Below are 27,167 nucleotides of genomic sequence, written 5' to 3' on the forward strand. Positions count from 1 at the left end.
AGCCACATTATTTCTCTTTATTACCTGCTTGTATTTACATTACTATACCAAAAATATACAACACGGTATTCGATAACCATAACAACGTTTCTATTAAAAAAAATACCGCTTTTTGCCGCCTTTACAAAATTGGCGGCAAACGTCAGTGTTTATTATCACATCCGATCCAATTGTCACTCGTCTGTGAGGAAATCAAGTGATATCGCCGCAATGATTCAATTTGCTACCTACTTTTATACCTTGGTAGAAACAGTGAACTCTTTGTCCTATATTATACAATACCTACGATAGTTGACACAACTTAATTAAAAAAAACAATGAATTTTTTGTATCAAAGTAGCTTTTAATTAGATAGAGTGATTCAAGAGGAAGGTTTTAGTATATTATCTATAATTTATTAGGTTTTAGACAAAGCGGGCGAAGCCGCGGGCGGTAAGCTAGTTAATTATAAACCGAAACTGTAGACATCTAATTAATATAGGTTATGAACTTATCAGTCATAATTAGTATGCAAGTAAGTATATTATCATCATTTTCAAAAGTCGTGTGGGATAAAGCGTAGGGCGGTATTAGGCATATTGGGGGCGGCAAGTGGGAGACATAAAATGTTATGTTTATACTAGCTGTGCCCCGCGGTTTTACCCGCGTTGCTCCTCTCCGAAAGAATTTTTAAAATCGGACCAGTACCTATAGTTTCCGAAATCAGCACGTTGAAACAAACAAACAAACTCTTCAGCTTTATAATATTTATATTATTTTTATTTATATTAGATAAGTAATTTCAATATTTAAGTACCTATATACCTAGGTAGGTATAAATACCTAAGTAGGAACTTAGTGCAATTGCAATGCTTTTATTAATTTCTAGACATACCATTCGAATGCAATTTAACAAATTGAATATTTATAAAAATAATTAATGTTAGTAAGTAGCTATTTCAATATAACATAAAGAAAAATCAAATCTATATTTCATTAATTAATTGAAACGGAAACTAAGCTTGCGCGGAAATATCTTTGATAAATCTTGCACTAATTAATGAATATATATTTTTAGCATTTTCAATAAGGCAAATGGATATCGCTAACATTCAGTATAAAGAAATATTTCTGTGATACAATAGATATATTTGACCCTTGACATTTCAAGCGCGCAACAGTTTTCCTTTCCGAACGAAGCTGTTACATACGCCTTATGAAATTCGCGCTATTTTTGAATTCGGAATCGATTTGTTCTTTTGTGTAATTTTTATCTATGGCCAGTTCAATTTTGTTCAATCAAAAATATTATTGATGTTGTTGCTATCGATTTATCATAAATAATAATTCACTGAAAATGAAAGTATGCGGGTAGGTACCTAATTACGGAAAAAATATACCTACGCCTTTTTTATATCAAAAGAAGTAGATAGCATACATATTTGATCTTACCATCTTTATTATAATCCGCGTCAACCGTGGGCGCGGAGAACTTCAACCCTTGCGTCGTCCTGTTCATTTCTTCCACATCAGCTGCCGTCACAACCCTGAAGCCCAGCCCATGGCTTGAGACCGTAGAATTCCACTGCCACATGCACATATCCATAGATCCGTTCATCAGTTCAAAGTTACAAAACACACCAGTCACATGCGGCACGTATGTGTTCTTCGACAGCGCCTCATACGCGGGATCGCCCCTACGCAACTCCTTCATCTTTTTCGCCAACGAGTTGGTGTCGTTATCGCCGATTGATTTCTGATTGATCGATACTGCGCCCTCGTTGTCGTTCATCATGTTCTCGTGCGCGCTCCTCGGGCCCAGCTGCAGCAGCTTGGTGATGTGCTGCTTCCCGCGGCGGCGGCTCTTCATCTCCTCGCTCCGGTTCATGAGGTTCGACAGCTTCTGGAAGGAGCCGCGCACGGGCTCCGGCGCCGCCGACCTCGACTTTTGCTCCTTTTTCGCCGCCAGGGCCGTCTTCGCTTTGTCTTTCGCTTCCAGATCATACTGCTCCGCGCCCACGGTCGCTACCACGGCGATGAGGAGGAGGAACCTTACGAACTCCATTAGTGTCGTCTTTATTGGGGTATCGCGTGGGCTCCACTCGGCGCGGCAGGCTTTGCACGTACAACGATTAACATTTTCCGCATCAAATATATCGTCGAAACGGATCATCGGGCTCGGAGTGTCCACATTAGTTAGCGAAGACTGTCGCTACTCACGATAAATAACGTTTTGTTGGAATCCCGCCAGTGCGGAACGTTGTATCGAAACATTAACAACATAAACGTGCACATTTTACACAAAACAACTCGGACTATTCCAATAAAATTAGCACAATCCTTCTAGCCTCCATGTCCCAGGAAATCTCATAAATGGACGACGACGTAGGAACGTCGAAATCGCGACACTCGACCCGCACGGCCACTTCAACGTCTTTTAACAATTACGCGGACGATGGAAACACTTTTACTGATATTGTGAGATTTATTTCAATTTTTAGATCTAAAATTACGTTTTAACTGGCCTGTAAAATATAAGCCGATATTTCCACTCCCGTGAATGCAGCGCCGCCACGGGAATTTGCGGAACTAAGCGGCCGTGGACCGAAATAATCATTACTTTAGATGCGATCTTGAAGGAGCGAAGGGATGCTGCGCAGGTGACAACTCGTGTACAGCGGATTCCCGGGCTTTTTGCGCAGAAAATCGCTGCGTCAAACACCGGAAATAGTATTGGCCAACACGGTATCAGTGCTCACGTCAGACGTCGCTGATTGGTCGGCTCAGTGTTACAGAAGCATTTATTGGCAGGAATAAAAAATGCCGCGAAACTACACCAATAGATTCGCAAACCGGAAATTTCATAGGACTCCCTGTTGGAATATTTCCATGCAGATTTATTTACGTGAACGGCAGGCTGCCGTTTACTTCTTTATTAACTACGGAAATTCAATAAAGGACTGTTCTCTGATTCCATCCGACTTTTTACTGTACATTTTTAGAACGATTTGAACGCCTGCTATGAAAATCAAGCAATAAATCATAAAGTATTAACAATTTTTTGCTCATTCAATGTAGAAATAAAAGCGTCTAAAAGCATAGGTAATTCATTATAAGTTATAACTTCATTATTAATTGGCCGTAATTAAAGATAGGATGTAAAAGGTTAATGTCCAGCCAGTATATAAAAAGGTACTCTGTGATGTCCAGTGTCCACGTAGTGTCCACGATCCAGACAACAATAGATTGACACAAAATTAAATGCACGACTACGTTCTGAAATAGATAAAAATTGTCTGCTTGCAATAATTACAACAGAGTTCTATTTATTTCATATTTACTAGAAGAAAGGAATAAATTTAATTTGATCATCTTTAAAATGATCAAAATAATCAAATAACCCACGCATAATTTACTTGTCAAGCTGTCAGTATTGACAATTGACATTTGGGGCGAATTTCAGAACGCACGGCACAGCACCACTCCTTGTGGATTATTTTGGTTTGGTCGACATTTCTTGTTGGCCGTATCAATAAATAAGAATTAATTAGTTGTGAGAAATAAGAAACCCCGTAATATAGTCATAATGTGTCATTTTTATGAAGTGAACTCCTTTGTGCATTATACTCTGTGAAATTTTGGATTTTTCAACAATTGGAAGGTAAGTAATGCATCCCGTTTGTTATGACTAATGAAAAATAATTAGAAAAACGGACTAATTCTTAATGAAAGATCGCGGTATCCGGCTTTAGTGTTTAAAAACTATTTTTAAACGAAGATGAAAGAATATCGCCGTCGATTTGAATATGGAATTCTTAATTTGAATCGAAAAAAATAAACATTTTTATTTTATAGTTTTGTACGTTGTTTTAAAAAACCTAACAAATAATGAGGAAAAACAATAACAATTAATCAAACGTTATCGCTATTGACAATAAATATGTAAGTAACAATAAAGCATCTATAATAAATCGACAAAGGGCCTGTTAACATCCATAAAATTGTGTAAATTCGTACATTCAATTCACTTAAAATATGTTACCTATTTTGTACATTGCAATTCCAATTTTTATTCTATAAGGCCCGGCGCCCATTATCGGCATCGGTACGACTGAGGATTTAAGGTGGCAAATAGCAATATACTATAACATAATGGCAATTAAGTAGAAATTTCCGTGATATGTGGTCGTAATAACAAAAATACCGCTTTGGTATGCTTGAGGCTGCTGTATCGGCAGCCTTGAGAATCCTTCGGCATCCTTCGGTATGCCGCCGGCGCCGAGGCTATGAACACTAGATCCCAGTCCACCATATTAAATACAATCCTTAAGGACGCCTCGTCATCCCTAAGTACGTTGCAGCATGCCAAAGCATAATTGCCGTTAGTGTGCGCTTGCATGTAGGATGCTGAAGGATCCTTTTCCTTGCCGATGCCGATAATGGGCGCCGGGCCTTAGGCCTGATTTTTCTATCCTTGGTTTAAAATTCATCAAGGAAATATTTAAAGTGAAACTTTTATTACATTGTCTCAAACTTTTTGGTCTGTGTAGCGCATGTCGCGTGACGGTCGAACCGTACGATAATTATCGTACAAATACGATAATTTTGTGCCTAAGTTTCACTTTTACCGTGGTTTAATAAAACCACACAACATTTTTTTATCATATTATATAAAGCATTTCACAAATGTTTTCTGTTAGATATTAGAGATGTATACGATATTTTCATTGTATTATGTACTACTTTCTTCAATGGATATGGTTTTAAGCATGGATTGAAAAATCACCACTTAGTAATTTCTATATAGGTAAGGTAAGGTATACTTTTTTGACATTTAATTTTATATTGTACTAGCGGTCCGCCCCGGCTTCGCCCGTGGTACATGTTTACGTTTTCTCTACATAAGAACCATCCTCGTACTTCAAGGAATATAATAAAAAAAGAATTATCGAAATCGGTTCAGCCGTTCTCGAGTTATGCGCTTACCAACACATTTTGCGATTCATTTTTATATATAAGAAAGAAGACTAGCTTTCCGCCAGTGGCTTTGCCCGCATTTCCAAAGAATACTGAAAAACCCACATAGTTCCCGTTCCCGTGGGAACATATGTGTTAATCCAAGTTACCCTCTATATGTGTGCAAAATTTTTATTGTAGTCGGTAATCGGTTCAGTAGTATTTGCGTGATAGAGTAACAAACATACATCCATGCTCATAAACTTTCGCATTTATAATATTAGTAGGATTTATTTTACGAAAAGGCATAATCTTAATTAATTAGAAGTGAACAATAAATACTGCGAACTATTTTAGATTGCCAATAAAGTAATTATAAGATAATAGTATCAGCAAATCAGATAAGAAGGGTTTTACCATAATAACATAGTTAATTCTAAGTAATTGATCATTGTTTATTGATGAACCGCATGTTTAAATAGCTTCTATTGTTTTTTGTATTACTAGCTTTCGCCCTCGGCTTCGGCCGCTTTTTATAAAATCTAATAAATTATATGCCATTGCAGGCTCCTGAAAAACAGTTTATAACTATATTAGGAGCCTGGGTCATTAAATTTATGTAGCAAATTATGATGGAATTTAAACGATTTATTTATTTTATTGTCTTGAATCACTATCTATTTAGAGTTCGTAACAAAATACTTTGCATTGTTTTAAAGATTTAAGCATACATAGGGACATAGGGATAGAGAAAGCGACTTTGTTTTATACTAGGTAAGGATATTATAGTGTAATGTTGAATTATTTTTTACTAGCTTTCCGCCGCGCCCGTGGCTTTGTCTAAAACATAATAAATTATATACTAAAACCTTACTCTTGAATCACTCTATCTATTTAAAAAAACCGCGTCAAAATGTATTGCGTCGTTTTAAAGATTTAAGCATACATAGGGGCATAGGGACAGAGAAAGCGACTTTGTTTTATACTATGTAGTGATAGTGTTGAATTATTTTTATTACGCAGAAGACGTATGCGAAATGCTGTATTGTAGTATAAAAAATATTAAATTCAATTAGTTCTAATTAATTTAGTCATGTCTTAAAATATTTGTTCTTAATACTACTGTACACCATGAAGCACCATGTAAAATATATAATTACTTATACTAGCGGTCAGCCCTGGCTTCGTCTGTGGTAAATGTTTATGTTTCCTCTCCATAAGTACCATCCTCGTACTTCAAGGAATATTATAAAAAAAGAATTAACGAAATCAGTTCAGCCGTTCTCGCGTTATGCGCTTACCAACACATTTTGCGATTAATTTTTATATTAAGTATAGATTTTTTCCCTTAATCACATTCCATTTTGTTTATCTGTTATCTATGTGTTTATAATGATAAGTATATTGTGTTTTCCAAGAAATATATAATAGTTTTGATTTATTTTGCACTAGATAACATTCTTCTTGGAAAATAATTTTTCTTTTAAGAGTTTCGAACCACAAGAGGAAAAAAAAGGATCCTTTAAAAACATAAATTTTAAAGTTACAACATAATAAAAAATAGGTTTGTTCGGAGCCCTTAGTGCGCGAGTCCGACTCGCACTTGGCCGGTTTTTCTTTGAAAACGCGAGCGAAGCCGCGGGCAGAAAGCTAGTTGTTTTTGTTACATTCACCTGTTCTTTACAAATGTTTAAAATCACTAAAAATAAACATTTAAAACTTTTTATCACTCAAGGTTAATTCTATTTAAGTACAGTTGTTTTTACGTATCTAGTTATTTACCGTTATTTTTTGTGTGAAGTTTTTTTTTTTATTGTTTTGTGTGAATAGGGCAAGAGTTAAGTCAATTTTGGCGCCAAAGTTTAAAGTAAAAAGTTAAAGTATTTATAAATAAATGTAATCTTATAAAAATAAAATAACTCATTCAAATAATACTATCTGTAAATTTTATTAATTAGCATAGAATTTCTAGGAATTTTAATAATTTTAATTTATCTTAAATATCGATACGATAATAATCAATAATATGTATAAAGGAAATAAATCAGATAATGGTTGACGTTTACAATATATTACATACATATGATATCTATCACTTTTTTATGAAATGTGAAAATAATATTTAGGAATATAAATATACATAAAATTTTGGTTTCATCAAAAAAGCTATGAACGAAGTAATCCTGCGCGGTGGGATCTTAGACTAATTTCTGGATATTTTTAACCCAATTTCGTAAAACGTCAAAACGTTAATTTGGCACACAAATAGTTTACGATATACGTCTTTCCGGTTAATGAATTTTTTTAACCCAGACAAAACCGGGGCTACTTAAATATCGTACGTAGTATACAAAAAGAGCGTGTGTGCCGAGCACACAATATGTCAGAAGTGAAACTTCTTGGGCAAAATACAAAGATACCAAAATCGTCGCCTTACTCCATGACGTGACGGAATTGCCATGACGCGACCTTGAAATTTTACTCTCAACGCGCCTAAAGAACGTACGTAATTTTAGAGATCTAAGCATCCACAGACGACGGAAAGCGACTTTGTTTTATACTGTGGTTTTATACTATGTAGTGATATGTCAAGTTTTAAAGCAAGCGAAGCCGCGTGTCCAAAGCTAGTAACTTATAAACCAATGTTCGTTAATACTATTTTTATATTGAAAACACGCGAAGGGTCGTCATATGTTTTCCGGTAAAGCAGGTCACCTACATTCAACGGATCAGTGCTTATAAAATATTCTATGCCTTGCTTTAGTTTGTGAGACTAGGCGTGAGCCCCGGATTCGCCCGGGTAGATAAATAAGAGGTTTAATGAACCTTGTGAAAGCGAAATTAGTAGAATGTAATCAAAGTTATTTATCAACTAGCGGTCCGCCCCGGCTTCGCCCGTGGTACATATTTACGTTTTCTCTACATAAGAACCATCGTCGTACTTCAAGGAATATAATAAAAAAAGAATTATCGAAATCGGTTCAGCCGTTCTCAAGTTATGCGCTTACCAACACATTTTGCGATTCATTTTTATATATGTACTAGCTGTTGCCCGCGACTTCGTCCGCGATTACGTCGTTTTTCGTCATTCGTCGTTTAAAAAAATACGTGACACTTTATTTTTGAATGTTCTTAATTGTCTCTTATAAAATTTAACTAAATTAAAATTGAACACTGATAAGAAAATCTTAAAATCGGAGGAAATCGAAAATCTGAGGAAAACATGAATGAATGTGATTTAAATTCTACATTACTTAGTATTTCAAATAATAATCTAAATTAAATGTAGATTAACAGTTTGAGCGCACCGTTATAGAATATATTGTACCTAAGTATTAAATTACGTTAGTTTACATAGTAACAAAACAAAAACACGATGACTTTCTTTCGCGCTCGGTACCACAAACTAAGCATGTTAATGGTACGTGGCCCGCGTCACTTGACCCCCCGCGAGTTCCCCTCCGTTGCTATGCGAAAATACATTCGTCGCCCTGCTGTAGAAAAAATTGTAATACTGTGGCCTGGGCGTTATAACACGCCCAGGAAGTTCCTGAGTGCCGATAGACGTCCGTCTATCGGCATTTATAACAATTTTATATTAATATCACCATTCACCATCTTGAGGAAAAGCTTCTAATGTCGATTTAAAACTGCATACATACGAATTAACCTGATGAAACATGTTCTAAAATTGTCCTTACTCCACTTTAAAGCATTACAAAAATAACATACTACGTTAATATCGCCTATACAGAAGATGATCTGTAATCAATTGTGAGGTTATTAGCAAACCCACTTTTATATTTGTCGGACCACACCACCGAACTCGTAGATTGATCTTCTTTGTTTACCTCTAAGTCATTAAGACTGTCGAAATCTGTCTGCAGTAAGAGGGGCCTCTCGCTATTCGTCCGTTTCCAGAGACCGAATAGTTTCAATTCTTAATCTTTCATTAAACAAACTTATTAATCGTTTTTGTCTCAATTAATTGTAATATTCGCGTCCTTACTCTAGTCATTGCTTATGCTCATGTTCATCTTCAAGAGATCGAATAATATTATGGTGCACCCTATCATTTGTCAAACGGTCTTCATATTGAGTAAAAGTTTCAGATTCTCGAGATAAAATATGACGGCCGTGATCAGCTGTGAGACATTATACCCTCTCAGTGAAGGTTTCGGTCTCACGGGATAGTACATGCCGTTCGCGGTCAGCTGTGAGCCGCAATTCTCGTTGTGAAGCGGTTTCAGGTTCTCGGCATAACACATGTTGTTTTCGGCCTATAGTAAGCCTCTTACCTCTAACGATTCTTGAGAACTCTTATTTCTCATTTTCTTAGCTTTGCTCGATTTTCGAGATAAAGATTTTTTAGGTGGCACTGATGCATGAAAATAAAAATTGAGTTGAAACGGACTGAGAGTGTTATAGACAAATATAATCAGAAAGCTTCGAACTCCTAAGCTATCGGAAGTTACACGTGTTATTGTGAGTCAACCATAAAAGATATACATTTATGATGTCGGGAGATATTTTTTATATAATAAGGAGAACATTTCTTTCATACAATATGATTTCTGTGTAGCTTTAACTCTACTTTTACTGCTCTGCTCAGGAATATGTAAAATAATTGTACCAAGTTTCGTTTAAATCCGTCGAGTAGTTTTTGTTTCTATAACGGTTATACGGACAGACAGACGGACAAAAATTTTACTGTTTGCTTCGTTGGTATCAGTGTCGATCCCTAATCACCCCGTGATAGTTATTTAGGAAATATATTTCATGTACAGATTTAATATAAGTATACATAATATATTTAGATTCCAATTTCCATGTAACGTTAAATTCGACTATACAATAACTAACAGACAACGCAGGTTACTCTCGTTTCCGTAAGTTGAGGCGGCTACATATTCGGTCCTCATAACATCACTTTTAGTGAACGAAACGACAGCGCGGTTTAATTCGATGCCAATACCATCAGAAAAAAGGAAATATTTTTAATTGTGAAAAAATATTATGATTTACACTATTAACACTATTTTAATATAAAATATATGGCTGTGAGTGTGTAAAAATAAATCCAGCTAGTTTCACATCACACTTATGTTTATAATTAGCTATACGACATGAAAATATACATATTAATTACCAAGCAATAATCATACAGGTAAATACTGAACAAAAGTATTAACAGTCAAAGTTTATTTTTACTAACATTTAACAACATGTAAATGATGAAGAAATAATAATTATCAACGAACTAACCTTTTCTATAATACTTAACACAGCACATTTTTTAAATTATCTTGCTCAACTCTGCTCAAAAATGTGAGGGTTTTGTTGGAACTTTAATGTGTCAAAACTATGATATATCTAAACTACGATACAACTTGCATGCGGAAATTCTCATTACAATCTGTGAATTTAAAGAATAACTAACAACATACTATTCAATTTTATTGAGCTGATGAATATCTTTTGCCTGGAAAATCACCGCCGACTAATAAATATACTGTGTTTTCTTATAAAATCGTAACATAATTTCTTTTATCTACTAAATTTTAATAAATAAGTTCTCTTTGTTATTTTCATCTAAAAATGAGCTTGAGCTTATATTAGGCAAAAGTATACATTAAAATTTAAGGACCGCACCTTAAATGGGGCGCTTGGAAAATATGCCTACGGGTTATTAATAGAGAAATGATACACAACAAAGTTATGTTGGTTCCATTTTATTTATAAAATATAATGAAAATGGGCAAATATAAAACATATTATGTAAAATGATTAAAAATAAATAAACTACGATTCAAAGAAAACATCTTTTTCAGTGTGAAAATGCTCTATGCAATCCTGGATGATGAGTATATCATGTACTCTCATCCCAGTACGGTCGATAGCCATAACGATAAATATTATAATCAGATAACAGCAAAGTCAGAATAAAAATCATAACTTGTACAGTTGTGAGTGCAAAATTTATGTTTCATTTGGCAATAACATTTTTTTCGGTACTAAAACGTAGTACTTTGATATTATGTGGTTGGCTGCCCCTTCTCTCCTTCCTGAAAAATATCCTCCAAAATTACCCGAGATACTTCCAATGATTGAACCATACGTTGGACATTAACTTCAGTCAAAAATTGACGAAGCGGATGATTGCTAATTTCCACTTAATCCTCGCTGCCACTATCTTCATCATCAAATCATCAATTTTCAAGTGGTGTTGTAAAATTGTCAGCAGAAATCGTCTTCCAAAGGCGATATAATTTTATGAACATTTTTTATTACAATCTGTAAATAAAAAATCAAAAGTTAACTGTAAATCTATAAAAAAAGCTACTTATAAATAAAATTTTATCAACAAACTACTGTTCCCAACGCACCTCAAAATCTTGTAAAAGTCAAAAAGAATTCATCATTTTATTATTTCATTCTAAAAGTGTAATATAAAACCAATAAAAATGTTGTGTGGTTTTATGAAACCACGGTAAAAGTGAAACTTAGGCACAAAATTATCGTATTTGTACGATAATTATCGTACGGTTCGACCGTCACGCGACATGCGCTACACAGACCAAAAAGTTTGAGACGATGTAATAAAAGTTTCACTTTAAAAAACATGAATCTATAAAAGTAACAACTTACCTTTTGTGGGAACGCATGGTGAAAATTCACAAAACACAAAGATTGAATTTGATATTTTTGGTTTTATGACATTCAAATGCTTTATAAATATAAATTTATAAATAATAAATTTATAAAGAATAGAAACATTCGATCACGAAATTATGTGGGTTCGAGTCCCGCCTCGTGATCGAATTTTTTCTATTCTTTATAAATTTATAAAACACGAAGATTTTAAAAATGTAACCAATGAACACAATCAATATTAGAATCCATCAGTCTCCGGAATCACAGACACAATAGATAATCTATTGTGTCGCGCCCCGATCGGGGCGCTCGGTGGTCAATGGGTTAATTGTAATATTGCTCTGAGATTGTAATGGTGTCTAGTTTGACTTAAAATAATAAACATCTACCCTCACTTTTAAAAATGTAGTATATTCACACGAAATATAAGCGCACCTTATAGGGAAGGGAAGATATGGGTTAAAGAGTTAAATAAATAACATGATTATATTTAAATTATTAATTTTCAACAGTATTTTCAGTAGTGTTAACAGGTAAATTGATTTGATTTTTACGAAATCTCATAGATGGCGCTGTTTCAGATTTGTCTTTATACTACTAAATTCATTAAACTGTTTCTCTGCCCAAATTACGTAAATGACATAGTTTTTATTTTGTAAAGCTAGATAATAGCATGGCTTACTCGAAACCAACATTTAAACATGAGTCTTTAGATTGTACGCTGTCGTAGTACACGGAATATGTAAGAAAAATAAAGGCTCACAGCTCCTCCCCCGAAGGTGATATCATGATAATATGTTTAAACTATCCTCACCCGACCTCTTAGGAATATTCATGCAAAATTTGAAGTAAATCTATGCAGTACTTTTCGAGATTAGCTCGGTCAAACATACAGACAAACAGACAAACAGACAAACAGACAAAAATTCTAAAAACTATATTTTTGGCTTCTATATCGATTATAGATCATGGATTATGTATTCTTTTAAAAAAATATTCAATGTACAGTTTTGACTTTCCTACGATTTTATTATATGTATAGATAAGATAAATGGAATAGATAAGGTTATTCAAAAGAAACGATACAATAATGTTTTTGGAAAATCGATTTTCGATTCCCGGTGAAGACTAAGAAAAAAAATATCTCGGTCTTTTAGGACACAGAAGGCTGATCACCTACTTGTCCCTAAAGAAAAATCGATCAGTGCCCCTTACCCCACTAGGGGACCTGGGACTTAACTTTATCTGTAAAATAAAATCGTTCGGCAGTTCATGTGTGACAAACATATAATATTACTTACTAAAGTTCGCAGTTTCACCGCATATTTTCCCTGGTGAAAGAATATTTAAATCGCTCGAGTAGTTCTTGAGATAACCGCGTTCAACGAAACAATCAAACAAACTCTTCCGCTTTACGTTACTATAAGTATTATGTACATTGTACATGTATGTTATGTTTATTTATCTTCAAAAAAAATTAAATCCTAACGAGTAGTTCCCGTCATTAGCGCGTACAAACATAAAAACTCCAGTTTTGTATGTATTAGTAAAGATGCACATGGATGCACAATTTAAGCCGTCTAATGAGTCAAAGTGAATCAAATCTGATATTGTGACCTTGACCCTTGGAAGCGAGCTATCTCGTTGCATTTTTTATTAAAAACGAATTCAGGTTTTTTCTGACTAAGCCAGAAGGAGAGTTATTTTTCGCGTGGTTTTTTAGAACGTTTTTCTGGAAAAAATTATAAAATAATATACGTCGGTATATTAAGAAATTGTATTTACCCATTATATTGGTATTCCACCAATTTCTTAGTATAGTACTAAGAGACCATTAGAGCAGTGAGGATGGCGATTATGGCCAAATTGAATGACTAAATAAATGAGATTATTACACGCTCGCTTAGATTTTTTGTAAATATCCCCAAATTTTTAATTTAAGTAATTGAAACAATGATTTTAAAATATTTGTTTTTATTCCAGATAAAATGACATAATGTCAGGGGGCAACTCGAAGAGCAAGCGGTCGAAACGTCACGAGGGGTGGGAGGAGGCGGGGGGGGAGTTCTACCAGGAACTTTACCCGGGGGGGGAGCAGGAGTTATTCGATAACTTGCAAAGAGCAGATGCGGCTAAGTTGGCAACACTGCTGCCATCGAAACAGGCTCGGAGTAAGTTTTTGTCCTTTTTTCTATAGGTTTACTAATTTTAGCTCAAACTTTGGAGGGAGTTTGGACTTTGGAGAACATTACTATTTTAATGGCGGTGATTGGAATGTCCCCTGTCAATTGTCATCAGTTAAAGTAAAATGTGTCTTGCTCTTAACTAACAAAATTCTTTTTTGAAGATATTAGTTACCTATTCAAAGAGAATACAAAAAGTTCAATTGCTTTGGTCTATGCCTTACAGATTGACTATTATATTATGTAATTATGTATGTATATACATACACAGAAATTTATAATATTTATTATTTATGTACAAAAAATCTTAAAATTAAAATAATAGTATCTAACCTTCAAACAGGAAAGTGAATAAATTAGAGGAAAATATAATTACAATTTTGTAGTTCACTTGAAAAACGGTCAACAGTTTGTTCATTTTAAATAGTCGGTGAATTTTATTATTTATCTATAAGTCTCACAATCTTATGAAAAAATAATAATGTCTTAATAATTAAAATAAGAAATAATAACTATAAAATCTTATAGTCTGATTGTCTTGTCTGTCACTGCTAAACTGCTGCACCAATGCTGGTAGAATATTAGATTATTTTTCAACGTTACTAACGTAAGGATTTTATAATAATTCAGTAATATTATTGTATTATTACAGCGACAACAGTAAAACGCACTAGATCCCAAAATGAAAGACGACAATCAACGTTCGCTCGCACGATGCAAAGCCGGGATATACACTTGTCCATGTTACCGGATTTGTCTGGTAAGTTTATATCGACGTATAACTAGCTGTGGCCCGTGGTTTTACCCGTACACTCCTGTTGGTCTTAGCGTGATGATATATAGCCTTCCTCGTTAAATGGACTATCTACGAGTGAAATATTTTTTTCAAATCGGACCAAGCTAACTAACAAACACTTCAGGTTTATAATATACTAGCTTACCGCCCGCGGCTTCGCCCGCTTTGTCTAAAACCTAATAAATTATATACTCTCTCCTCCTTCACCTCCACCTTCCTCTTAAATCACTCTTATTATTAAAAAAAACCGCATCAAAATCCGTTGCGTAGTTTTAAAGATTTAAGCATACAGAGAAAGCGACTTTGTTTTATACTATGTAGTGAAGTATAGTTAAACAACTAGGCTCAAAATCCCAATAATTATTCGAAGCAAAACTCTGCCTACGTGCGTATAAGGCAGAGTTTCCTAAGCGATACAATAGAATTTGAACGTTATTGCCACACAATAAGGTGCATATTTAAATGAATGTTTTGTAAGACAACAGCTAAGCAGCCTTTTTCCATTGTACATCAAAATATTCAAGGCTTGGCTAGCAAATTATTAGAAATAGAATTATTTTTAAATCATAATAGTATAAAAATATTTTGTGTAACAGAACATTGGCTTAAACAATGTCAGTTGTTATTAAATATTGATAATTATAAATTAAAAAGTATATACTATAGGGCACATGCTATTCATGGAGGTTCTCTTATTTTTGTACACAATAGTGTTAAATGCAAAGAACGAACTGACATTGTAAGTCTTTCTGTAGAACGCACCATTGAACTGTCCTGTGTTGAGCTTGAGCGTTATATTATTGTTTGCGTATACAGACCTCCTTCCAGTGACTATAATATGTTTGAGACAGTCATGGAAGAAACATTAAAGCGTTTAGGCAGGAGTAAAAAGAAGGTAATAGTATGTGGTGATTTTAATATTGATTTACTTTCACACACACAGACGGCAACACGAATAGTTAATTTGTTTCACTCATTTAATCTGTATAAAGTTTTTGATGAACCCACACGAATTACACCTACTTCTGCAACTTGTATTGATAATATATACTGTGATTGCAACTGTCTAGAAAAAAATATCCTCAATATACTGACTTCAGATCACTGTGGCCAGAAAGTAGTTTTGGAATGGGATTGCATACCTAAGTTTAAAAGAATTAATGTTAGGCCTATAACTAAAAAAGGCATTGATAAATTTAGAGATAATATTAATAATAAACTGCCTAACCTGAATGATCAATCCTTTTATAATAATCCTTGTGAAATGTTTACAAATCTTTTTAATTTAGTTCATAATGAGTTTAAAGAAATATTTAAAGTTTAATCTTTAAGTATCACCAAGGATTTACCATTTAGTCAATGGGCAACACCTAGTATACACAGATGCAGGAACATTCTATATGAGTTATATGGCATGAAGCAATATAACAAAGACTTGTCATTCCATAATTATGTTAGAAATTATTCAAAAACTTTTAAAAAAGTTTGTTTCACTGCCAAGTGTCTATATGTCAGAGATAAAATACGCAACTCTGATAACAAAGTTAAAACAGTTTGGACAATTATTAATGGTGAAATGGGCAAAAGCCGGACAAATAGTACCATAAAACTTGTAAATGCTGGCAGGGTCATTGACAAAAGTGCTGATGTTGCGCTTGCTTTTGAAGATTTCTTTCGTAGTGTCCCTGTTAGTATTACTAAAAAATTAAATTCATCATCAGTGCTTGCGGAGTCCTATTTGAGGGACCATGTTGCGGAGTGTAATGTATTATTTGAATTGCGACATGTGACTGCAGATGAAATTGTTAAAACTTTTAAAACATTAAACTTAAAAAAAACATGTGATCTCTGGGGAATGTCTGTGAATTTAGTAAATAATATTATAGAAAACATTGCCAACCATTTAGCGTTTATATTTAATCAATGTTGTGACTGTGGTATATTCCCTGATTTATTAAAGTTTAGTAAAGTTATTCCTTTATTCAAAAGCGGTGACCAAGAAGACTGTAATAACTATAGGCCTATTTCTATTTTACCAACTTTGAGCAAAGTCTTCGAGAAATTGATTTTAAACCAATTATGTAGTCATTTTGTTTCAAATGGTTTACTGCACGCCAAACAGTTTGGTTTTACAAGGGGGCGCTCTACCACTGATGCTGGAATAGCTCTTTTGTCACATATATATAAAGCATGGGAAAATTCAAAGAATGCTTTGGGGATATTCTGCGACCTTTCTAAGGCTTTCGACTGTGTAGAACATTCCACTCTATTACGGAAACTAAATTTTTATGGTATCAAAGGTTTATCTCAGGACCTCATAGCTTCATATCTTCAGAACAGGGTACAGACCGTTGTTGTTAATGGAGAGAAATCTTGCGGTGCGCCGATTAACATTGGTGTTCCGCAGGGATCTATCTTAGGACCGTTTTTGTTCTTAGTGTATATTAATGACCTACCTTATTATTTGCAGGATATGTGTGAAATAGTACTGTTTGCAGATGATACCTCATTAATATTTAATGTGGATAGATATGACACAAATGTTGACGAAGTAAACTCTGCTCTTTTACGCATATCTAATTGGTTTAATGCTAATAATTTATTATTGAATGCAAAAAAAACAAATTGTGTAGAGTTTATCCTTCCAAATGTAAAAAAGGTCAAAAGGGATATCATTTTAAACGGGGAGGTATTATACCCTGTCGAGTCTACTGTTTTTCTTGGTTTGACACTAGATGAGAAGCTACAATGGGGGACCCATGTTGCCACCACCGCTGCTAAGCTCAGCTCAGCTGCATATGCAGTTCGAAGAATAAGGCATCTCACCGATGAAGATACGGCTAGATTGGTTTATTTTAGTTACTTTCATAGCATTATGTCCTATGGAATTCTACTATGGGGCAGGGCTGCAGATATAGAAACTATATTTATATTACAGAAAAGAGCCATACGCTCTATATATAATTTACGTGCTCGGGACTCACTAAGAGATCTCTTTAAGAATATTGGTATCCTCACTGTACCATCTCAGTATATATTTAATAATGTTTTACATGTACACAAAAACGCGGACTTACACACAAAAGTAGGAGATAGACACTGTTATGGCACAAGGAATAGAAATAAAATTGAAATGCCATTTTATAGGTTAGCTAAAGTTAAAAATTCATTTATGGGCCAAGGTATACGTTTTTACAATAGAATTCCTCATAGTATTAAAGAGTTTAGTAGTGTTAAATTTAAAACTTATTTAAAAAATGTATTAGTTCAGAGAGCCTACTACAGCATTAAGGAATATATGGAAGATGAAAATCCATGGAGGGTTGTCGCGTAAGAATAACAGGACAGTTCTTTGGCATATTATGATAATATATAATATTATGTAGTTAGATGTAAGTAACATGTAATGTAAAATTATATTGTATATGGACATGACTTTAAAAGAGCAACTATGGAGTTTCTTGCCGGTTCTTCTCCATAGATACTGCTTTCCGAATCGGTGGTAAATTTAAAGAATGTAATGACGATTCAAAAGTGCTTCTGGAAGAAGTCTAATTGAATAAATAAATGTTTGAGTTTGAGTTGAGTTTACCGCTGGGTTATTTTTGACAACCTTAAAATAGACGATTGTGAGTAGGTACATATGTCAACGGTTATAGTAGAGCCATTTTAATAGGCGACATTTGACAGTTCAACAAAATTCAACAACGTAACCTAGTAACGACGACATAGAATAACATGATATTTCGTTTTGTTAGAACTGCACATTTGCTTAACTTTTTTTCAATTACGATTACATATTTATAACAATAATGACCGATACAAGTAATTTTAGGATTTGATTTTACTGATAAACCATTCTAAACATAATAAATAATTTCTGATTTAAAGATCAGACGTCGCTACAATTTTGTGTCAATAAACGTTTTTTCTTTTTAAATACCAGAGACGTTACTCTAAAAATCGAAAACTGACATCTAGAATCGAATGCATTGATTACTTGGGAATAAAAATCATCATAAATTATTGACATGTGTTTCAAGTTCGATTGACAAATGTTTCAAGTCCGTATCGATTAATTCACTTTAATCGATGTTTTTAAGCAGGTTACCACCCTAGGAAGATAAAATTGATAGACGTCAAATGTTGCCTATTAAATTGGCTCAACAATAATATATAAAAAGCAGCTGTAACGTGTGGCTTCGATCACATGTCAAAAAAAATTAACAGAAATTGATTATTTTCAATGTCACATTTTTGATATAGCGCCATCTATCGGAATTAATAAAACTTACTAATAAAAATCGGGATAAAAAAATATCCTACTAACTATTTCTTCGTAAAGATGTAGATTCTACTGGTAAAAGAACTTTTAAAATCGATCAGAGTAATCATCTAATAGTAAAAAAGGCAACGAAAAAATTTCTTATCTTCCTCCTTTATATTGTTAGTCTAAAATGATCTATCTAAACAAGTCAATAACTGCGTTAAAAACAACCGACTTCAAACTTGCACTTGCAACATTTACAAATACAGACAAAAATGCTCATAAAATAAAAACTACTGGGCCTATCCGAATAAAATTTTTATGGGACCAATTCGACACCATCGCGCATCGATCAAAAAAAGAATCACGTAAATCGGTTCAGAAACCACGGAGTAATCGGTGTACATACATAAAAAAAAAACATACCGGCCGAATTGATAACCTCCTCCTTTTTTTTGAAGTCGGTTAATAAAGTGTGTTATTATTATTCAAATTCAATAACTACGGAACTCCAAAACTGCGTATATTGACCGATATCGCCCTATAACTGACTCTAATTACTAGCAGTTAATTAAATGAAAACTGTTAGTTTTACTTCAGTATTAACAGTTAAAACACGTGTTACGATGTGAGAAAAACTATTACATATTAACCGACTGCGAAAGGAGGGTTATGTTTTTAAATGTTAAATTCGTTTTAATTTGGTCTTAATCGTGACAATAGGTATGTCAATTTTATAAACATTATCAATATGGAAATAACAAATACGATTTAACACATCTTAAATGAATTTTGAAAGTATTTATTTAAATTACTTCATGCACATAATAAATACGGTCTCCATAGTCCATACTGAAAAATAAGTTTTGATTAAATTTAAATGATGAAATTAAAAATCTATGTGGTCTCAATGAGTATAAGTAGTTGGTATGTGAAATTAATTTGTTTAAAGTTATTTAATCACAATAAAAACTCAAAAATTTATATGAAAGGTAGAAAAAACTCGAATATTTTAATTATTAACTACTAACTTCCGCCCGCGGCTTCGCCCGCGTGGTGTTTTGATAAAAGGTAGCCTATGTTCTTTCTCAGGGTCTAAAGATTGTCTGTGCCAAATTTCATCAAAATCGGTTGAGAGGTTTAAGCGGGAAAGCGTAACAGACAGACAGACAGAGTTACTTTCGCATTTATAATATTAGTAGGGATTAATCTTACTTCTAACATAATATACATTCATTGCTACGTGACTATCCCGACTATATCTATCTCTAATTCTCTATACAAAGTTTCACATAGATTCAACTGTTTTTGCCAAAAAGATGAACGTTAAAAAATTAGTAGGAAAAATTACGCTGATTTTAGTTGGATATAATATGCTAGTTTATATAATAAAGTGAAGTCCCGTGTCCCCAAGTGGGGTAAGGGGCAGATGCATTATCCATACATCTGTTTCACTGATCGATCTTCTTTAGGGACAAGTAGGTGATCAGCCTTCTGTGCCCTGCCAGACCGAGACATTTTTTTTCATCGTCTCCACCGGGAATCGAACCCAGGACCCCTCGGTGCTACGCTCACGCGTCAACCACTGTACCAAGGAAGCGGTCGTAGTTTATATTATACTAATAAAATACTATGCAATTTTGGCGTTTTACATTCGATGAAGTTGATTAAAAATACTTACAATATAAGTAAACCAACCAATCTTTATTTAATATAGAAACGTAAATAGCCTGTTAAATTATATATTTTTAATTTCAGAAAACCTGTCGAACGAAGAACGGACCTGGGAAGAAATTATGCAGATCAAAGCTATGCCGGTACCGATGCACCAAAAGCGAGATCTTAAGGCTAGGCTTCAGGTATGTTACTTAAGTTGAGTTTGAGTTAAGTAAAAGACATTTAAGTTTAAGTTTTATTTATTTTATATTCGCACTAGCTTGGCTCCGCTCCTGTTGGTCTTAGCGTGATGAAATATATAGCCTATAGCCTTCCTCGATAAATGGGCTATCTAACACCGAAAGAATTTTTCAAATCGGACCAGTAGTTCCTGATATTAGCGCGTTCAAACAAACTCTTCAGCTTTATAATATTAGTTTAGATTTCATATACAATTAACACAAATAGTTAATAACTTCGTTAAAGATTAAATATAACAGATATTTTACTTGAGTTTAATATTATATAGCAAATCGTATAAATCACAGTGGTTAAAACTGTGTAATGAGTTTCATCTGAATCGGTATAGCCGTATTTAATTTATTGGAATAAATCATGCAAGCTAAATATATAACAGCATATAAGGAAAATACTTTTTATTGTAACATTTCCTGATGGTTGATAATAATGAATAAAAATACATATTTGTTTTCAGAATGCAACAAAACTACGCCTACAAGGTTTCGAGCAACTACAATGGCGTCAAAGGAAAGTCTGGCATCGATTTAGGATAAATTTCGCCGAAATCATGGGAAAATTGGAATTATGGCAATCCGCATTACGGGAAATCGAGGGGAAATTCGGTACAGGAGTTGTCGCGTATTTCCTCTTCTTACGATGGTTATTTTTCCTAAACATTGCCATATCTCTATTCGTAATTTTCTTCCTAATTTTACCCAAAGTGTTGCTAGTCGAAAACACCCTAATTTGCACTGAAGATTACAATAATTCGACCATATGTTGTTCTGAGGCGTATTTTAGCAGAAATATGACGGGAAATAATGTGATGTTAGATTTAATTCAGGGAACTGGGTCTATGGAGAGAACTATATTGTTCTACGGGGTGTACAGTAATCAGATATATTCGTATTTTTTAAGAAACTTATGGGAGGCCAAAATGTTCTATAATATGCCGATGGCATATATTCTAGTGCCGATATCTTGGGCACTTTTTTCCTTAATAGCTATAGTGAAAACTGGGGCTAAAGGCTTCAAAGAAAGATTAGTAGAAAGTGAAGGGCAGTTCTACATGTATTGTAATTTAGTTTTCGGAGGCTGGGACTTCTGTATTCACAATGAAAAATCTGCCAAAATTAAGCACAAAGCCCTGTATAATGAAATAAAAGGGTGCTTGGAAGAAGAAAGGTTCAACGAAGAGAAACAACTGCGTAGTAAAGAGAGCCATATCTTGATGCATTTACGACGCTTGCTAGTCAATATTCTAGTGCTCATAATATTAGTTGCGTCCGGTGTTTTGATATATTTTACGTTCAATTATTCCCTAGATATGCTAGACGAACAGATATCCCAAAGTGAGTACGTTAATAGAAGCGCGGAAAGGCTTACCCTAGGTCTGTATAGAGAAAACTACACGTTTGGAAGGTTCCAGAACACTTTTCTGGAATTCCTTCCATTTATATGTATAGTGGGGCTAAATTTAATAGTCCCAGAAATATTTGGACACCTCATTAAGTATGAGAACTATAATCCCTCGCATGTAATACTGATTTCTTTGCTGAGAACTGTCTTGCTGCGATTGTCTTCGTTCGCAGTATTGCTCAGTCAGATCTACATACAAGTGACTGACCCGAATCGCGTGACTTGCTCAGTATTTACTGACGACAACCGTCTCGAATGCTGGGAAACATATGTCGGTCAGCAATTGTACAAACTGATCCTCACAGATTTTGCTGTGCAATTTGTGATGACGTTTTTCATAAACTTCCCAAGGTCGTTTATAGCGCGGCATTCGCATAGCACTTGCTTAAAAATTATCGGGACTCAAGACTTCTATCTGCCAAAGCATGTTTTAGATATCGTGTACGTACAGACTATTATATGGATGGGTGCGTTTTTCTGTCCGTTCCTACCAATAATGGGGACTATTTTCTGCTTCTTAATATTCTATGTGAAGAAATTCGCGTGTTTAGTTAATAGTACTCCCTCGCCCATAGTGTATAAAGCGTCAAAATCCAAGTCACTTTTCATGTCGGTTCTACTACTTGGTTTCGTAATATCTATAGCGCCAGTCGCGTATTCTATCGCGGAATTAATGCCCTCCATAAACTGTGGACCCTTTAGAGGGTATACAACTGTATGGGAGTACGTTGTGCTAACGTTCGAGACGTTTCCGAACATTATTCGAGAGACGATTTTCCTTTTGGGCACGTCGACGTTCGCGGTACCAGCTTTCGCGGTTTTATTGATATTTCTGTATTATTATTGGGCAGTAGCGACAGCTAATAGACATATGGTGACAGTTTTGAAAAACCAACTCGTATTGGAAGGTCACGATAAACAATTTTTGTTGAATCGACTTAGCGCGTTTATTCGACAACACCAAAAAAGATGCGATAGACGGAATAGAGCTAGTTTTGCTGATGACGATTCTTCGATACAAAATAGTTCGCGGTAAATGAAAACGGGTAATGCCATCTGTTGGCAGCTTGTCAAAGTGACGTTGACAGTTCTTTCGCGCCATTTTTTATTTGCTATAAAACATTGCCATTTAAAAAATAGTTATGATAAATCGTAGTTTATGGTACTGTTTAATTGCTGCTAGCGAATTAAATACATTTTTTTTATATGTCGCACATAGTGGAGTTTCTAAAAAAAAGTGTCAAAAAGGCTGCCAATAAATTTGTATGGATTTTTGCTCAAAATTATTCACATTTGTAATTTGCCATAAATATGAGATTCTGTCAACATTGTAAAAATTTGTGTAATATTATTATACTCCATAAAAATGGATTATATAAATGTAATGTATTGTAAATCTATGACGTCACATAAAATTCGTAGTTAGTGTATAAATATATAGGTGCAAAATAGAAAAAAAAACAATCACAATATAAACTAAAATGCAAAAAAAATACAATTTATTTAATACCCATCAAAATAATTATTCGAAGTACAATTTTTGAAGTGAAAACTTCTTTAGCGGCGTTGGGTATAAAATCTTAAACTCGCGTCAGGACACGTGACCTGATCGAAAAAGCGTAAGATGGATTTTTTTTTAAGCCCTTATATTCCATGCGTAAGACGGATACCATTCCAAAATATCAAACATGCTGAACGTTAATAATCAAGTTTTCACTTCTGCCGGCACTCCCCCAGTGCAACCCGTCTTTTTTTTCGTATAGACAATTTTTAAATAAACAGCATTTAAATTATTAAAACCATAAATTTATTTACTAGCACAATATGTAATCCCTTTTATTATACAGGTTTAAAATAAATTTACAATTTTTCTTATATTAATTTAAAAAGTAGATTATTAAATACCTATTTATTTTACAATAGTGTAATTATTGCATGTATTAAGTTTGTGTTGTGTATTAGGTGTAAGTAAGAAATATAAATATGTATAAATATGACTTTTTTATAAAGGGTTACTTGTAAAACACCGGCAACCTCGCAGGACAAGATAGCTAACATCATAACAACATTTGTTCTACGACTTTTGATAATTTGTTAGATTTTATTTTCATACAAAAATAAATATTCATTTAATTTTCCGTTTGAATATTATAAACGCTACGCGCATCCCAAAAAATACGTAAAGCGAACGAGAGGGGGAAGAATCGTCGTCCAATCGACGATGATTAGAACATAGACTTACAAATGTTAGGAGAGTACAATAAAAGCTTAAAAAATAATTTATTTCGTTATGCCAATAGTCGTAGAACAAATGTTATGTACTTATAATGTTAGCTATCATGTCCTGCGAGGTTGCTGGTGTTTTACAAGTAACCCTGTATAATGACAATGTAATAGAACTCTTTAGCACAATTTTTTTTTATCTTGTATTTTTAGTTTTACTTTTGCGACTACGCATTCCAGTCTTGTCCAATTATAAAAAAATAGGTCAATTATACAACTTTATTTAGACTTTTTCAATTCGCTATGAATAGATAGAGAATATCATAGACAAAAAAATACAAAATATCTAAATTCTGCTCTTTTTGTTTTAACTACAAAGTTATTAAGTTTCTAAAGCTCGCTATAATATGTTAGAGATGACTAAAACTGAACGCCCCTCCACTATGTTTACGCTCACAAAGTAGGTGTATATAGACTCAATACACAAATTGGTCTGCCTCATTGGTCGTTCAGTCGCCAGCTAGACACGAATAAAAGAAAAACCTGAACAACAGGACCAGTTGGCCAACTAGTGCATAAATGCCATATGCCATATAATGCTAGGCAACTGAACTGATCGCCCGATAAATGTCAAAGTTTGCTGTAGAATCGCCGCACGCACACAGATAAAGTGGTTCAATAATTATTTGCTCTCACACATTGAAACAATTAGGTTTAGTGGAGGGGCGTTCAGTTTTAGATTAGATCATCTCTACTAAAATTTAATTGTCCACAGCAATTTATTGTAACTTGTAAAAAATCTATTATTCTGGAGTAAGTATTACGGTGCATTAACATCAAACGAACATAGAGCTAAAGCTAGAGCAAGTACGTTATTTCGTGATCTTTTAACTCGTATTCAATGTTGTTCATTTTGAGAACATTGCATAGAATCTTTTCGAACGCATTAAGAACAAAATAATGCCCTACACCTGTTTACACTAAAATAATTTGACATAGTGGGGTTAGAATGAGCATTCGTTTGATGTAAATGCACTATTAGAAAAACATTTGTAGCCAACCATTGGCTGATAATAATCGCTCCTACTCACGCACAGACAGGCTTACAAAGATAAGACATACACATAACGAATTGATATATTACAAAATTGAATTTTTACGCTATTGCATAGCTTTTATCTCAGACTTTGAGCGCAGCAACCGAATGTAAAAATTTCGTAACGAAAAAACCTAACACCTCCCACTCCAACCGGCACAGCGATGCGATGCTATACAATAGCTTTACCGCGGCAGTCCTCGAGTGCCACACGTATTTTTTTTTTTTTTTAAATATAGAAAGATTAATATGAGCCTTCACAAAGCATCACAATTTTTATACGTTTTGCCAAAAATTAAATTATTTTTTAATTAAATAAAAGTCTATAATATTCTCTATCTAAAGCCTATTTTAGATTAGTGATCTCACACGTTTACCTGATTGTCTTATGAAATATTTGTAAATGTCTTCCTTTATTCCAATTTATTTGATCCAAAGTTCCTAGACTGAAATGAAATTAAATGCTCACGCGTCCTTTTTTTATTCATTTATATTATTCTTGTCACAAATAATTATAAGTTTACGGTTCGAAATATGTATTGAATCGCTATTGTTGTCTCTTTCACTCTAATGTCAGTTTTAAGCAGAATGAATGAGATAGCATATTCAATATGGCGGATTAATACGTTTATAAAATGTCGCAGTCAATTGGTTAAATCAGCCGTTTGGTAAATAGCCTAGGCTCTTTCGGTTTAAAGAACTTTATTTATCTCATAAAATAAACAAGAACAATACAATGATCTTTTACACATATGAGAAATAACAATTTTGCAGTTAGTATAACACAATCAGCTATCGAAATTAGTTAAGTATGTCTTTAACTTATTTTTAAAAATAGTAATTGATGAGGATTCTTTAATTGCTTTAGGCAAGCTATTGTACAATTGTGCTCCCTCAAATCTTAGGTTTCTCTTACCGTATAGAGTTCTTATAAATGGTAATTCAAGGTTATCACTCTTTCGTGTGTGGTATTTGTGGGATTTTTTGTTTAGTGTTATTTGTGTTTTTATATTATTAGATAGAATATTTTTAATCAGTATGCATGTGTGATATTTATATAATTTATTTAAATCAAACAATTTGGTACGGGAGTATAGATCCTTAGTTGGCGTTAAAAAATTAAAGTTAAAAAGAATTTTTACTAGTTTGTTTTGCGTAATTTGTAGTTTTTTTAAATTAGTAGGCGCCGATTGCCCCCAAACTGGTATGAGATAATCTAGATGTGGTTTAACAAGCGTGTTATAGATACTATATCGTAATTTAAATGGTATATATTTAGCAGCATTTCTTAAAGCCCCTGTAAGTGGTATTAACTTAGATCTCACGTGGTTTATGTGTGATTTAAATGTTAATTTATTATCCAAGATTAGGCCAAGATATTTTTCTTCGTTAGATCTGTGTAATGGTTGCGAGTCTATTGTAAGAGGTGGAAAGCTCTTTATTATTTTAATCGATACGTCGCTATATAAAAGCTGCATATCACTCAGGTGATTTATGAACAAGCCGTTTAATTAACAAACTAGGCTATTCATGAAACGGCGGATTTTACCAGTTGGCTGCAAAATATATAGAGAACCGTTAGAGTAAATATAGTATAAGATTATTTATTGTTATTATGAAGATCTCGTTCGTTTGCTAAAATGATCTTTCTTTAAAAAAACTTGTGTATAGTTTTGTTTAAAATTTAGTAAGATTCCA

At 33.8% G+C, this 27,167-nt stretch overlaps 2 protein-coding genes across 2 annotated transcripts in view; one reads left to right on the plus strand and one right to left on the minus strand.

Moving 5' to 3' along the window:
- The window catches only part of Alk (Anaplastic lymphoma kinase), a 33,801-nt gene extending 31,149 nt beyond the window's left edge, over nucleotides 1-2,652 (minus strand). Inside the window, exon 1 of the mRNA XM_089711943.1 lies at nucleotides 1,432-2,652. Within this exon, the coding sequence (XP_089568069.1) occupies nucleotides 1,432-2,152 (721 nt within the window). The 5' untranslated portion in view covers nucleotides 2,153-2,652. The remainder of the gene's footprint in view (nucleotides 1-1,431) is intronic.
- Nucleotides 2,653-3,436: 784 nt separating this feature from the next.
- On the plus strand, nucleotides 3,437-26,151 carry LOC149476649 (transmembrane channel-like protein 7). Its single transcript, XM_089711893.1, has 5 exons — nucleotides 3,437-3,640; nucleotides 13,573-13,760; nucleotides 14,425-14,532; nucleotides 20,594-20,694; nucleotides 21,207-26,151. Exons 2-5 carry the CDS (start codon nucleotides 13,586-13,588, stop codon nucleotides 23,184-23,186), a joined length of 2,364 nt encoding a protein of 787 aa, XP_089568019.1. The 5' UTR covers nucleotides 3,437-3,640; nucleotides 13,573-13,585; the 3' UTR covers nucleotides 23,187-26,151.
- The last annotated feature ends 1,016 nt before the right edge of the window (nucleotides 26,152-27,167 follow it).

The sequence above is a fragment of the Colias philodice genome, chromosome 27 (assembly GCF_061535455.1).
Source record: "Colias philodice isolate Cphi_HAF_F1 chromosome 27, ilColPhil1 Martin Lab GWU primary, whole genome shotgun sequence".
Classification (NCBI taxonomy): Eukaryota; Metazoa; Arthropoda; class Insecta; order Lepidoptera; family Pieridae; genus Colias; species Colias philodice.

Coding starts and splice junctions, on each gene's coding strand:
- LOC149476649 (XM_089711893.1), top strand. CDS start 13,586: ATGTCAGGGGGCAACTCGAAGAGCAAGCGGTCGAAACGTCACGAGGGG. Junction 13,761..14,424: donor GCCATCGAAACAGGCTCGGA/GTAAGTTTTTGT, acceptor GTATTATTACAG/CGACAACAGTAAAACGCACT. Junction 20,695..21,206: donor ATCTTAAGGCTAGGCTTCAG/GTATGTTACTTA, acceptor ATTTGTTTTCAG/AATGCAACAAAACTACGCCT.